Source organism: Sinocyclocheilus grahami, unplaced genomic scaffold (genome assembly GCF_001515645.1).
Source record: "Sinocyclocheilus grahami isolate Dianchi unplaced genomic scaffold, SAMN03320097.WGS_v1.1 scaffold306.1, whole genome shotgun sequence".
In the NCBI taxonomy this organism is placed as follows: Eukaryota; Metazoa; Chordata; class Actinopteri; order Cypriniformes; family Cyprinidae; genus Sinocyclocheilus; species Sinocyclocheilus grahami.
The window spans coordinates 1028608-1045014 of record NW_015505485.1 but is presented as its reverse complement, the minus strand read 5'-3'; the positions used below and the strand labels follow the sequence as shown (position 1 = coordinate 1045014).

Sequence of the window (16407 nt, the reverse complement as noted above, 5' to 3'; positions counted from 1 at the left end):
GGCTGAACATCGGATTTCCTCCCACGACGAGGGGTTGATCTCTCTGTGAAGGTATAGTGTGTTTTCTCTTTGGATCTGATGACTAAGATTTACTCGACAGATTGTAGAAAAATGGACATTGTCGTTGACATGCTTGTATATCAAAATAAATCGTTGCTTCTGCGGAGGTTCATTGAAATCTGTGGCATTTATCATCTGTGGATGCTTTTTTAAATGAGCTTTTTGTTTGTAGTCAAACACGATACATTTGTGTTTTGCTCACAATGTATCGGATGTTATCTAAAATACATAAATATTGTTTTAATATTGCTTTATTGCTTGAGTTTAACCGTAATCTATATCCCGTGTGTGTCTTGAATGCCAGGCCTTTTGAATTGTTTATCGACGGTCGATATTTGATATTCGTGTGAATTTTCCTATTGTTATTGATGTTTTTCATAGCAAACACACCAATAGGGGGCGCTATCGGCCTTGTCTTGATGGCCACGTCCGCCACCTCTATTAATTCCGCAATCATGGAAGCATTACACTATATTTATTGGTTAATTTAAAATAAATCGTTGCTTCTGCGGAGGTTCATTGAAATCTGTGGCATTTATCATCTGTGGATGCTTTTTTAAATGAGCTTTTTGTTTGTAGTCAAACACGATACATTTGTGTTTTGCTCACAATGTATCGGATGTTATCTAAAATACATAAATATTGTTTTAATATTGCTTTATTGCTTGAGTTTAACCGTAATCTATATCCCGTGTGTGTCTTGAATGCCAGGCCTTTTGAATTGTTTATCGACGGTCGATATTTGATATTCGTGTGAATTTTCCTATTATTATTGATGTTTTTCATAGCAAACACACCAATAGGGGGCGCTATCGGCCTTGTCTTGATGGCCACGTCCGCCACCTCTATTAATTCCGCAATCATGGAAGCGTTACACTATATTTATTGGTTAATTTACCTTTCAGTGTTGTCATATATCTAACCTTAATGTGACACTGGCTGCGTCTGGAAAACCTAACGAGCTGACTACCTAGACAGCATTATGAGGCATTTTGCAATGATGTCCAGAAAAAAAAAAATGCTGCTGCTGCTGCTGCTCGCTAGATTTTGAGAGACATCCAGTGGTGTTATTATGTACCCTCAGTAGACATCATGCACGGATGATTTACTCTGAGCTTTGAGCCTCTTTACGATGCTGCCTTGTAGACCCAGAATCAAGCAGCATTGTACAGGGCTATGAAAGCACAGAGACACTTCCATATCAGTCCGGCTGTTTGAGAAGGACTTCTGTCAACCTCAAATGTGTTTATGTGATTATTTTGTATCATTGCAATGCAATTCGTTTAAACTTCTTTTAATTATTAATTGATTTGAAGCCTTGTTTAATCAACCCTGTAACTGAACTGAAAAGCGATATCATTCGTATACAGACAGGTCATCTTCTTTCAATGAATTATTAAATATAATGTACGTAGCTAAACATCCCTAACTGGCTGGAAAATAGTGAAACTAATATTCATTTATTTTCAAAATAATATTTAATTATTTATTAAATGTTGTATTATTATATATTAAAAACAACAACAATAATATTCAGTAGTATTATTATTAAAAATCTTATTTGGGGTTTTGTCCTATGGACTTTTTTTTTTTTTTTTTTCTCGGCCACCCATTTTGATGTTTATCAGATAATGCTTTGAATTTTGTCTCATGCTGGGATCATAGGGTTCGGAAGATATGTCTCTTCTGAACTACTAGTTAATTAACTTTAATGTTATTTTTATTTACAGTGACAGACAGTGTCCATGCTGTCCGTAATGTTGCCAGACATCTGTTGGCATGTGACAAAAAGCCTAATGCTATAATAAATAATCATCATCAAATAAGAAATATGGTAAAAACTACATCTGTAGACATGTAATTGAGTTTTCTAAATAAAAAAAGCGGTTTATTCACAAATAGCAGTTCTTTCTGCGTCTCTTGTTTTATACATGGTTTATGAGGGTGGAGGTGGTGCTGGGAAGGGGTTTGCAGGCACTTGAAGAGGACCTTAGTGAGAACAGCTGGAGCAGGGCTGGAGACCGTTCTCGTTGCACGCTGTGCACTTCAGGGCTTTGAAGGAGTCGGTGAAGCAGTTGCGAAACACAGACATTTTGCTGCCATGGCACATAGGGCACGGGACAAAGGCAAATCCCCCACACGTCTGGCATGTGTTGGGGTGCTGAACCCTCTACCATCAGACAGAGAGACAGAGAAAAATGTGAGTGGATTTGAAGGAAATACCTGACCCGTGTGCAGATTCTCTTTGAGATACAATCTGAGTGATGCTTTATTTTTTATTTTATTTTTTTAAGACAAATGCAAGCTTGACTCTAATTATTATTTTGGGCTGTTCTGCACACCGTTTATGTAAATACACAATAATAATTTAAGCTTGCTTGCTATTAGTACTTGTAATTATATATATATATATTTTAGAAAGCATTTGCAATTATTGATGGGACCCAACCTGTAAATTGTCAACCCGATCTCACAGGATGACGTAACTATTTTACATAGTGGCGATTTCATATGAATGTATACAATGTGACTCATACAAAAACGGACGATTTTTAGAAAAATAATAAGCATTAAAGTCCACCCCTAAACCGTATGAGATTTTATGGATTCATATGAATTTGCCAAAACTTAAAATAGTTACAAATTTGCCATAAGATTGTGTTGAAATTGTTGACATTCACTATGTTTGAGAAATCACTATGTAGCAAATTGTGCCTGCAAAATGCATAACATGTACATAACATTAATCACTGATATATAATGTAGTCTATGTGTAAAGATCTATACTGAACTGTAATAATAAACCTTTCCTCTTGTAAATGGTTGTGTTTTCATTTACAGAATAAACTATGACAATAAACCAGATTTGAATTTGTCTTTACTTTAGCAATTGGATCCAATAGGTAAAAACTTTATGTAGAATATTGGCTTATACTCCACTTAAAAATTAATGTTCTTTCTTGACATTAATAATACAATGAAGAAACTTTAACACCTATGGAACCTTTCCATGCTCTAAAAGGTCTTTATAGTGGAAAAGGGCTCTGATTCAAATGTTTTTCACACTAAGAAAAAAAAATTTCTTTTTGGAGCTGTTCACCCAAAATGGTTCTTCTGGCATTGCTGCAAAAAGCTCCTGTTGAAACCTTAAAATATCCATATTTACCTCTATTTTGTTGAGGAGATCCTGAAACTCCCCTAATTCATTCATTGCAAGTATTTTCTCTGCACCCTGAATGTACAAAATGTGCAAATCATTGTTTAGATTTCAAGCACGAGCATAATGACGTTCAATATGGTGTGCATTTTGAAACAGCTGTGGAGCAATAGATTGGCCACTGACCCCTAGGTAGTGTCCATCAATGAAGACCACAGGCAGTGAGGGAGGTTCACCCACTCGCTTGCAGCGTGTCTCCAGTTCCTTCCCATATTCACTGTCTAAAGCGATGTTCTTCTCTATGAACTTCACCCTGTGGTTCTGAAAGATCTTTCGGACCAGCTCACATCGCTCAAATGTAGTCCTGACCACTCGAAAACTGGTGGTGTAGATTACAATTCGCCCGAACTCTGGAGTCAGTTCTGGCTGAGAGGGCCAAAGAAAACATAGAAGTCTGCCGTTAGATGAGAGAGGCTCTCTTTAACAGTACTCAATCTAATCATAACACATCTCGCTTGCATCCAAGAGTAAGCAAAAAAAAATCAGTTCAATATCCTTAATCTCAAAAGCACAGGTTTGACTGTAATTAAAAAGCAAAATAAAACTATATTTTAGCTTTCTAAGTCTGTACAAGGTTTGCAGCAGCTTTTGCAGGTAACGTGAGACAGCATCTATTGATTTTGTGAGTCACTGTTCTTGAGATTGACCTTCAGCATCCTTTCTTAGAAGAGCAGCTCTCATGAAGTGTGAAGGTGTTTTTCTTTGCAAAGAACAAAAATAGACTAAACCTTCACACATTTTGAAGTGAGACTAGAGAATGACCTGCAACTGTCTAATGCAACTGTAGCATTTAGTTATGTAATGGTTTGGTTGACGTGGTCTTACAAGAAACCTATAAATGTTTCTAGTTGAGGAAAATTTTACTAATCCTCAAATTCCAATAAGAACATGACTGCAAACTTAGTGCAAATACTGTAGCATTATAAGCCAACATGAGTCAGCTGTTAAGATTTAAGTATGAAGTGCCAATAAATCCTGCAGTAATGCAATTATTGTGCACTTATTGTCAGACTAATGATTCTCAACTTCCTTTTCTGACATCATATAGCAGCTCATAAATAGTTTATATACTTGCTATATTGACATTCTGAACCATGCTGACAAAGGTGGTGATGGCTTTTCCTGTTTAGCCATCTTGGATAAACAAATGATTCAGTGTTGTGGGAGCAGAAAATGCAGTGCATTGAACAGACACTTTGGGACCATTTGAACTGTTCTCAGAACTGGCATTTTTGCAGCTACCCAGCAAACAGGTAATGGTGATTGCATTGACTGAAACGTTCTGGCAAAGTTCTCTCGAAGTTATGAACTAACATTCTTCCAGTAACATTAATAGAACATTGGTTCAAATTTATCTGGTCTTTAATAATGTCCTAAAAATGTTTGCACCAAAAAAATGATTTAATATAATAATTAATGGGGGAAAAAATCTGAAATGTTTCATTTTGATGTGTCTAATGATTTTCTTAATGTAACTTGTTTCAGAACATTCCCATAATGTCTGCGAAATAATAAAATGGTATATTCCTTTAACGTTTGTATAACCAAGAAAAACTCTTCTAAAACACTTTTTACTTTTCCACAACATTCTAATTTATTGAGATGCACCTGTACATATGGTTTGAGAGGGGCATTGATTTGCCCTGTAGGGGTTTCACCAGCTGGAAGTTCTGGTAAATATTTTATGATTGCTTGTTAATATGGAGAGCGTTTTTCTATTTAATTAGCTGCTGTGGTTCTCAATGCATCAGTGTTTCTTGCACTGCAGCTGCATGCTGTGCTTGAGCATGAGGGGAAATGGAGTTCAACTCTCATTGGCTGGTATTTGCACACATCTGCCCTCCAGTGGGGCTGCAGGTAGCACTGCAGCTGCTCTGTGAATACAATGGCCCTGCAGAAGTGAACCGAGCCATATTGCGTGCCGGCGAGCTCAATTGGCCTTTACTCACACCTTGCATCACAGTTGATGAAAATGGAATATATTATACATTCATTGGAACTAAGCCCTAAGGCAGATTGTCACTTTCTGTTTGCTTAGTCTGTACTAGAGAAAGGGTCTTTTGAGCATACTTACTAAAAACAAAACTGCCAGATTTCCTCTTTTCAAAGATTTTGAAATCTTTTTTTTTTTCATGTTAAAGGTTTGTGGATTTTACTGCGTGACTGTTAGCAATGAAGTAATCTATTTGTTAGTGTATGTTGACAAAAAGTATTTATTTATTTTACTTTCTAGATCGAGGTACACTGACATTCAAATGTTTTGGGTTGTGAGATTTTTGAAAGTCTCTTATTCTCACCAAGGTTGTATTTATTTGATCATACAGTAAAAATAATAATAATTTAATAGTGTGAAATATTACAAATGTGAAATATTACAATTTAAAATAACTGTTTTCTATTTTAATATATTTTATCATTTAATTTATTCCTGTGATGTAAGGCTGAATTTTCATCACATTCTTCAGTGTCACATGATCCTTCAGAAATCATTCTAATATGCTGATTTGGTGCTTTTTTTATTATTATCAAAATGTTGAAAACAGTTGCTGCTATTTGTGTGTGTGTGTGTGTGTGTGTGTTTTCAGGATTCTTTGATGAATCTAAAGTTTTCTAATTAAAATGATGTCACGTTTGATTAATTTAATACTGAATAAAAGTATTCTTTAATAAATATATAAATAAAGTCTTTTGAACAGTAGTGTATGCAGTAGTGTATGCATGCAACTGAATAAATTATGGTCTGTGGCTGTGATTTAAGGATATGACACAGGAAAGGAAACTGCACTCCTCGACCCTTTTCATGGATCTTAATTGCTGATTACAGTTTTTTAAATTCCATATTCTTTCTGAAGAAAGATCAAACTAAATCTGAATATGAAGAAAGTTTCATAACAAAATCATGGCAAAGAACAGACAAACCTATGGCAATGGCCTCTTTGTACCTTCTCATTTATCATGCCGATCAAACAATCATATGCCAAACCTGACTGCTGATCCGATCTGTCTGTTCTTCTCTCAGCCACTCCCCTAAAGGAGTTATCGGGGTTAAACATGCAGTCACATCAGATGCTCTTTGCATTTTAAACAGTAGCATGAGAAGAACCAAACGGCTTAACACAAAGACTCAGCATAATTTAGAGGCTGCAAACCATCCTGCATGTGTATGCATCCAGTGATTTGCTGGAGCCTGATGAACATTGGGCTACATTTCATTTTGGCGTTCAACAAATCATCTGTTTCCAGCCACATGCCAATATACTCAGACGGCGGCGTCTGTTTTATTCCGGGGCTTTTTCAATTTCCTCAAAATCAAAAGACTGTGGCGAACCATGACCTGGAGAGCTCACTAAAGCAGCTCTGCCAATGATCATTTAAATCCACCCTCATAAATGCTATAATGCATGTCTATTGCTTCCATTTCAGGGTTTTTAAATCACACCCCTGCTTCTCTGTAACGTCAGTGCCAGTTTTGTGAGCTCTGGCCCTCAGGCAGATCTTTCACTAAATGATGTCACGTCAGAGCTTGTGAGTGATCAGGGCTCAAGGCTGATCGTGTCTGTTCTTAATGTTCCTGGATCAACATCCTTGTTGATATGAAACAACAAAGCTAATGAACCAGTCAGGCTGGTTGTGGTTAGCAGTCAGGTTTGGCATGTGATTGTTTGATCAGAATGTTGCTCCAGGATCAACAATGGACACTGACATAAGAACATGTACTTGACTAAATCATTTAGTTTCTAAGGTCTCTTATTTATGGAGGATTCTTCAATTAGGGTAACTTTTCCACTAGATTGATCTGAAAGAAAAACTGCTTTTATTTTATTTATTTATTTTTTTAAATCTACAATAGGTTTAAAGGATATATTGTAACAGCTTTATTTTTTATTTTATTATTATTATTATTATTAGTCTCTTTAATTGTTTGAGAGTGTGGAAAAGTTCATTTTGACCAGTTTAACTTTTTAAGTTTTCCTCTATAATAATAACTAAGTGTTAAAATCAAGGAAATTCCACTTTGCACATTTTCTAAAAACTTAAAATATATAAATTATGTGTACAATTTCTTAAATTCAGTTTTTATAATGATCTCTGTTCCCGGCACTGCTGTCACCACCATCACGCCAAGCATTTTGGAAAATAATAATCTCCAAGAAAGTAATAATCATGATTTATGCATGATTTATAAATAGTAAGTCAATGATCACCATGAGTCATGGAGACGATTGACCCAACCATCCCATCATATAAAGAACAATGAAGATTAATATAATTCCATGTTGTTTACAGTGATTTAAGGAATTAATTTGGCTTAATCCCATAATTAAATTGAGTATTTCAGGTGATTTATACATATGGTTCGACTAACAAAATAAATGAACTTCAGATCTTAACAGTGAACTTCATAACCTGTGGCTAATCCTAAAAGGATTATGGAGAATTGTTTGACTGATAAAGAAGTGATAAATATGGTTTAATATTACTATAATTGAAAAGGTTTCCCAGGCAAATCAAAATGCGAGGGTTTCACTGATAGTCCAGCAGGGGGCAGAGTCCGATTTTACTGATCAATGAATTGCAACAATCTACAGATCAGATTGTTTCCTCAAGTGCACTAACATAACTGAATCAACCTAAATAAATAAATTTATACCAACAAAACTAATTTTTAACCTTTTTTCAAGTAGAAGCTTTAACAGTTAAAGACTACAGCAATATTGGCCGGCACATAAGCAATTTAATGACTGTACATTTATTATATAAAATATATTTATTTGCTTTATTTTATCTAGACAGTCTCTTTTGGACCCATAAATGTCCCTGTGCAATATGTTCAGACAGACAAAGTTTATGAGCAAAATAAACATGCAGGGTGTCCACGTTTTGATTAGATTCCTCAGTCAATATCTATTAAGCCCACTGTCTTTTTTTCCACCCATGCTATAGCATCCCAGAATCCTCAGCTATTGTTAGCTGAGCCATCAATTCTAAGGGGCCTTTCTGATCATATCGGCTGATAGGCTGCCAGCGCTGCCCAAGACAGATGGTGCCATCCGATTGTTGACTGACAGGTGTTGCTGTAGGTACTCTTCATGACCCTTTCAGCCTGACTCTTTAGTCTGAAACACAACCTATTATTTTATTAGTCTACTCCATTTTGAACTCATTTTCAAGCCATCCATTTAATCCTATAATCTCAATCGCAAATATTCTTCCCAAAAGAATCAACATGCTACTTATAAATACGTTCATAGGCATTGTTGAATATTTCATGGTCCCAACCACATGCAGTGAGTCTAATCTGCCAATAAGTGTAGATCACACTCATAGCCTGCAGCGAGTGCAGATCTTGTGTGGCCTGAGTTTTCTGATGGAGCGGCCGGCTCATTTATCACAGAGATGGCCTCTGACCACTGCTTGGAGCGCAGAGCCCTTTTTAGTGGCGAGTGAGACGTCACTGTGGCTTTATAGCAAGAAGGATCGAACTTTTGTGCATGCAGGAGACATGAATGAGTCATGATGTTTTGATGCATTGAACAGTATTTTTTTATTATTATTGAATTACAAATATATAAACAATATGCTAGGGGAAATAAACAATATTACACAAAGACATGAGAGTGAGACGTCACTGTGGCTTTATAGCAAGAAGGATCGAACTTTTGTGCATGCAGGAGACATGAATGAGTCATGATGTTTTGATGCATTGAACAGTATTTTTTTATTATTATTAGTGAATTACAAATATATAAACAATATGCTAGGGGAAATAAACAATATTACACAAAGACATGAAGATGATACATGCCGGTACAGTCTGAATAGCTTTGTGTGTGTGTGTGTGTGTTTTGCTATAAAATATTAAAAGCATGATTTATTTCCTGAAAATATACATTTATGGAATTTAGCCAAATAAACAAATAATATGCATATGAACTAAACAGGATCCCACAACAAATATGTCACTCCAAAATGACAATTCTGTCATCATTTACTCAAAAAGCATTATAAACGTAACGTATTTGAAGTAATAAGAGTCGTCTATTTAGCTCATGCTCTATTCTAAGCCTTCTGAAGATACACATTCAATTTGAGAAATTTAAGGGGAAGTACATAATGGCGAACTTTTAATTTTCAGGTGAAATATCAATTTAAGAAGAGAAATTTTGAAATGGGAAGTTGCATTTGGGTTCCTTTTAGATTATTTAATTTTGTATAATTGATATAAATGTACAGTGTTAATACAAATGTTTAGATATTTTTAGATGGGCTATTATATGCAGCTCTTGTACCAGATGTTCGTCTGATCATTTTTGATCAGCACAGATGGAGGGTGGGAACAAGGCTGGACATTCATGTGTGTTCAACAGAATTCAAATAAAAAGATTGATCTATTTATATCTGTCTGTGAATGAGAGAGCGCGTGTCTGTGTGTGTGTATTGAGAGGATGAGTCATTATTTAGACTGATATGTGCTCAAAGATAAAAGCGCCGCGCACATAATCAAAGATTCAGGCAGCTTGTCACTGTTGCTAGGCAACCTGAGGAGCAGTAGAGCCAAATCCCCGAGCAGCGGGTGGATGACGGCTAGCTCGAGAGAAAACCCCGAAAGCTTCGGAAATAAGATGTTATTATTTGTGGGTTACCATTTCATATATCTTATATTAGTAATACAATACAATGAAAGATATTAAGATAACATACGAAATTAATGTGTGTGTGCAGTATTCAGACTTACGCTGTTACAAAATAAAGGCCGAAAATATGTCAATATGTCCATGAAAACTCTAAATGATGTTCTTTTATTTTATTAATTTGTCTAATTATAGTAACAGCAATATTAATTGCAGTTGGCCAGAAGAAGAGGAACGTGAAACAGGAATGGAGAATTTCGTCGATCAACATGTGGCTTGTTAAAAGCAAACCCTCAGCATATCAGCAAAGTCATGATGCTTTCCGGCTGAAGGGTAAGATGAGAGGCAACTGCAGAGTCGTGATTGCTTCAGGGCCTAAAATAAAGAAATAGTGGGCTGTCATTGTCTCTGCAATGCAATCCCCCTTTGAAACAATGAGAGTAACCGCAGCGAGGGAATCTCCAGCAGACCTTTTATCATATTAGGGGGAAATATTTTGGTATAGTTTTTATTTAGCCGAGTACAAATAATACTTTGTATATCTGGAGACCTGGTTTTATTTGGCCTTACAGAAATATTGTTTCTATAAGAAATGTATGTTTTTCAGAGTGTGAACGACCAGACTGTATGCGATATAGTGCGACGAGGCCCCCCTCTGCGCTCTTAGTTGGCACGGTCCAATTTAACACGGAAGCAGCGCCGGGAGGATGACGTAAGATGTCGGAGTTGCGCATGCGCCGGTGAGTCTCATGAAAACCAACGTTTGATAACAGGAGCAAAGGAAACAAAGTTTCCTTACTTTAGCGAAGGAAAACCAGTCTCCTCTTGGCTTATATTGAAATCCTCCCACATTCTTCTTTACAAATCTTCGTTTTGTACTTCTAATAAGTGACCGTTGTGTTGTTTTGATCTCTACCCTGCGCTTCCGCGTTTGTCACTTCTGAGCGGCGCATGCGCAAAGCTGACCTTATACGTCATCTGCCTGGAACTGCTTCCATGTACAACTGTTGGCGCAAGCTACATAAAAGTGATTTATGTTTGAAATATGGATATTTATCTTACAAAAATGCATGGATTCGCTACAGGAGGCCTTTATTCACCCCCTGGAGCCATGTGAGGGACGTTTTATTACGGATGCACGCACTGGAGGGGCCCAGACAGTTTTTAATATAACTTCGATTGGATTCGTCTGAAAGAAGAAAGTCACATAGGATGCTTTGAGGTTGAGTAAAACACAAGCTAATTTTCATTTTTGGGTAAACTAACCCTTTAATATAAAGTGTGACTGAACAATAAAAAATCTAAACATTTTCAAATAATATATAGGGCATGTTGTAGTCCAGATTAAGATGTAAAAAAAGTTTGAAAATGAAATAGCCTATTAAGTCTAAATATTTAAGTATTTGGCGCTGTGATGAACACCATAGCGAATACAAAAACCTGAATTTACTTCAGAAAGTAAATGTTTACGGGATTTCTGGGGTAACGGCTGCATTTCTGCTGTTCAGCGCCATCTGCTGTCAGAGTGAATGTGCGCTTTCATTCAGCGCGTCATGCGCTTCTCATCCGTGCTTGTTTATATGAGATACTTCAGAAAGTAAATGTTTACGGGATTTCTGGGGTAACGGCTGCATTTCTGCTGTTCAGCGCCATCTGCTGTCAGAGTGAATGTGCGCTTTCATTCAGCGCGTCATACGCGCTTCTCATCCGTGCTTGTTTATATGAGCGTACGCAGCGGTGTTGTGCATTGTGACCAGTTAATGGGAAAAGTATTCTTAAAATGCATTCACAAAATCTGAATAATTTGTAATAAGTAATTATTCATGGCATTTTGAAGTGACCACGATAACAATATCGTGCATGTGCATTACCGTGATATCGCATTACCAAATACTGGCACATGTCTAATTCATCCACATATATTGAGCAGAATACATCACGACAGATTTGGAACTAATGCACATGGCTGGACCAAATGTCACTCATCGGGACTCATATGTCCTCATTACAGCATTCCTGTTTCTTGGGAAAGCAAATCAGTCTTTTTAACCAATTAAGCAGCCCTCAGTGTCTTAGTGTCCTCTACTCCAATTAACTTTAAGCCAGGGGCACCCCGGTATTACCTGGCATTAGCCACGTATCTGCGCTTCAACCCCCTGCTGCAAACCAAATGGCTGATCAAGCTTTAGTCTCATTCTTACTGTTCTGGTGAAATTTCCAAGAAGCAGTGTTTCAATAAGGACTGCTTCACCTGGTGCCTTCAGCATGTGTCCTGCTGCTCACCAGCCTTGTGACCTTTACAGCAGCAGACCAGAAGATTAAAGGCTACTTCATACCAAGTCTAGCATGCATTAAAGGGGACATAACACGCACAGTTTCTGCCAATCTCCTGTTATTCTAGAGTACCTATGTAGTAGTATTGCATCCTTCATATCTCTGAAGAGTCTTTATATTTATCAGATTTATAAAAAGGATGCATTAAAGGGGACATAACACACACAGTTTCTGCCAATCTCATGTTATTCTAGAGTACTTATGTAGTAGTATTGCATCCTTCATATCTCTGAAGAGTCTTTATATTTATCAGATTTATAAAAAGGATGCATTAAAGGGGACATAACACACACAGTTTCTGCCAATCTCATGTTATTCTAGAGTACTTATGTAGTAGTATTGCATCCTTCATATCTCTGAAGAGTCTTTATATTTATCAGATTTATAAAAAGAAAGATACAGCTTTACACTTCTCTCCGAAAACAGTCATACTCTTGGAGGCGTGCTGTGGGCGAAGCTAAAGAGTCACGAGCACGCAAAGCTTTTGCGTAGCGTTCGTGTGCAAGCTGTGATATTAACATAAAACAGGAACAACAAGTTTTTTTACTTAAATTTAATTAAATTTGTTTATAAAATGTTCATCACCGAAAAGCCGGAAACATACAAGCACACTTGCACTACTCCGTTGCTGCCACAGAGAAACAAACAGAGATGGCAAAAGTACACATATTCTTCACTCAAGTAGAAGTACAGATACTCTTAAAAATGCTCTGGTAAAAGTTGAAGTACTGACTACACTTTTTTTTTTTTTTAATGTAATTTTTTTTATATTTTTTTTACTCCAGTTAAAGTAAAGAAGTATGGGATCTGACATGTACTTAAGTAATAAGTAGCCATTACTACAACCTGTTTTAGTGTCACGTGGGTAATGGAATCTCGCATGATATAAACGCCTTAATACAAAAGAACTTGCATTTCAAATTTTGTTAGCTAATGAATTATCCAGGCTGAACAACCGCCATGTAGAACAGGGCCGGACTGGGACAAAATTTCACTCATCCAGGCCGTTCCATACACCCACAACAAATTCTGAAACCATGGACAACACTATTTTTTTGTGTGTGGCTATCACATAAAAAGGTTAAAATAATTAGGCTGGGTCCGTGCAAAATAACTATTTTCTAAAGTGCCTAAATGTCAAAATTAGTACAACAATAACTACACCATGACAATTTATTAAAGGGGTCATATGATGCAATTAAAATTTTTCCTTTCTCTTTGGAGTATTACAAGCTCTTGGTGCATAAAGAAGATCTGTAAAGTTGCAAAGACTGAAGTCTCAAATCCAAAGAGATATTCATTATAAAAGTTAAGAGTCAACCACGCCTACCTAAAACTGCTCATTCCAACACGCCCCCACATGTCTACATCACAATGTGGGAAGATTTGCATAACACCGCCCAAATGTTCACGCAAAGAAAGAAGGCGTAACTTTTATTCTCGCTGAAGTATTGCTGTTGCCGCCGCTGCCGCCATTTGTCGTGAAGATGCTGTGTTTTTTGTTGTGAAAGCGAAACTACTTTGTTTGGCCTTCCAAAAGAGGACGATATCCGCATCATCATGCCTGGAGCTGATCCGTGCTGGTCGCTGAGGAAATACATTAACTTTGCGCTGTGGATCGCCGGATCGGCTTTCACCGTGGATGAAGCGGAGTCCAGCCCGGGGTCGTCACATGTGGTTGCCGCTAGCCCGCCGGACGCTCCTTCGTCGAAGCCTGCCTGCCTCCGCTCACTCTAGGCCGCGGCTCACTCTAGGTCTCCGGCCTCCACTCACTCAAGGCCGCGGTGTGTGACGCTGTTTCGTTGTGAAAGCGAAACTACTTTGTTTGGCCTTCCAAAAGAGGACACGGCTAGAAATCAGTGGTTAAGTTGTATTTATAGCACTGTTCCAGAACAGTTCAACCCAAATAATTCAGATGTGTGCAGCGCGTTTTATGGAGGACTGTTTCCTGAACCTGGGAGAGTAGACTACAATGCTGGCTGTTCTGACTCACAGCCTGTAAGTAAGGGTTTTATTTTATTTTATTTTTATTTATTTTTTTTAATTAAAAAAATTTGCCACTGACGATTCAAACGCGAGTTTTGAGCAGTGTAGAGTAGCACTTGTTGTTTGTCATTTCTCCGATCACAAATGCAGACGTGGTTTTATGTTTACGCGGCGCGATGCAACGCGTAAAAAGACAGTATAAGTCATTATAATCCGTAATTATGTCCCCACTGGATGCAACAAATGCCTCGTTTATGAGTTTTAATGTTTATGTCTCGTCGCTCCGGCCGGTCAGGGCATCACGTTCAGGGCATATCATTATCAATATGGTAAGCGGCGTAACATTTCCGTCACACGCTTGAGGTATTCGGCCAATCACAACATACTGGATAGCTGGCCCATCAGAGCACACCTCGCTTTTCAGACCGATGACCGAAATTCGACGCGTTTCAGAAAGGCGAGGCATAGAGGAGAAATAATAATGCACAGTATGTGGAGGAAAATGTTTTTTTTACTTTTAAACCGCATAAACACATTTCATTACACCAAATACACAAAATAATGTTCTTTTTAGCAGCATCATATGACCCCTTTAAAGAAAAATCCTAATATTGAACATGTTATTGCATTATCATCAGTCATATTTTTCCCTTATGAAAATTAACTATGATTTTATTATAGTAAAAGTATAGTAACCATATTTTTTTTTAGTGGATTACCATTTGTATAACCATTGTTTTACTACAAATTCCATGGTTAAACTATGGTTAGTGTAGCAAAACCATAATTTGTTGTTACCTTAGTAACCATGGTTTTATAACCATGGCTAATTTTTATAAGGGTTGTCTGCCCTAGCTCCCTCTAAACCTATTATAAAACAATGTGAATATTTATCAGCTAAATTACTACTGTGACATTACAACAGATAATAATGATGCCCAGTATTTCCCACAGGTTTGAAATATACTTGCGGTGGTAGCTGGGTGGAAAATCCTCCTAATACCCATGGCACAAAAATGGTCTACTACATGTGACAAATAACAAATGTGATTTTTTTTTTTTTTCAACTTTTTTTTATTTAGGCCTATTGAAATTAATTTTAATTATATAGGCTACTATTACATTTAATTACATACTCATATGGAGGGACTGTTTTCTTAATCCCGCTCCCGCTGAATTTCTGACCATTACTGCCCACTCCCGCAACGTGTGTGTGTGTGTGTGTGTGTGTGTCCCGCTTCCGTGATTTTTGTGTCCAGTCCCGCCCCCTCCCGCAAACATTCTGATATTGTATAGAATTTAGTGGCTCAACGGATCACAAATCTCACGGTTCGGATCACATTACAGTTTTTGACCCACGGATCGGATAATTTTTCTCATTTTTCGGATCAGCAAGAAAAGAAAAATTTAAATTTTACTTGCTTTCCATATAATTGTATATTGAAATCGCTTTTTCAATGATCGCTCACTGTTCACTTTCGATTTCGCGATCATGCACACTCTGTTTAAAGGGAGCACATCTTACAAGATCAGATATTTGTCAATGATCTCAGGATCTGTTGAGCAGCAAATCCTCCAGCATGGTCTGTCAGTCATCTCTGCTTACTCAAGCAGTGATCAGTGAAATCTGACTCCTGCAGCTTGTGTTGGATGCAGGCCATGCTTTTGCTTTTTCCATGCTTTTGCACTCTACGTATGATGAAACTTCGCTAAATGTTACGTTTTGTGAAGGAGGGCCACTGGTAGTTAGCCTTTGATCTGCGTTTATGATCAATGTACATAACAGTGACTGTAAAATGTTTTTACGTATGCAAATGACATATTTTGAGTTTCGATATTTGGGATAGGGTCATTGTGCTATTTTGGGATGTTTTTGACTGGCATGGGCTAGTTTTGAGATGCAGACCTGGCAACTCTGGCTGTATGGAGCAGAGCAGATGCTTGCGTTTTCTAGCTGAACTAAATTATTTCTATTTAAAAAGCAAAACGACAGTGGGGGTGGTGCCACGGTGGCTTTTTTTTTTTGAGCGCCCATTCAAAACAATATAAAGTCAAAGTCAAAACCGCCCACTCCCGTGAGATTTGCGTTCCAATTCCAATGCAGCCCTCTAATTTAGAGCACCTTTTAAAGAGAAACGGTGAAGTTAAAATCGATTGCTTGTCATAGTGCACTTGTCC

General features: G+C 37.3%; 1 protein-coding gene across 1 annotated transcript; it reads right to left on the bottom strand.

The window, feature by feature from the left end:
* Positions 1-1672: 1672 nt before the first annotated feature.
* Positions 1673-6234, bottom strand: LOC107601454 (glutaredoxin domain-containing cysteine-rich protein 1-like). The gene is made up of 4 exons (XM_016293638.1): positions 6220-6234; positions 3404-3643; positions 3227-3292; positions 1673-2230 (listed from the first exon to the last, which is right to left on the bottom strand). The coding sequence occupies exons 1-4, from the start codon at positions 6232-6234 to the stop codon at positions 2051-2053; spliced, it is 501 nt and encodes a 166-aa protein (XP_016149124.1). The 3' UTR covers positions 1673-2050.
* Between the last annotated feature and the right edge of the window lie 10173 nt (positions 6235-16407).

Coding starts and splice junctions, on each gene's coding strand:
- LOC107601454 (XM_016293638.1), bottom strand. Junction 3,293..3,403: donor TTGATGGACACTACCTAGGG/GTCAGTGGCCAA, acceptor TTGTACATTCAG/GGTGCAGAGAAAATACTTGC. Junction 2,231..3,226: donor ATCTCCTCAACAAAATAGAG/GTAAATATGGAT, acceptor GTCTGATGGTAG/AGGGTTCAGCACCCCAACAC.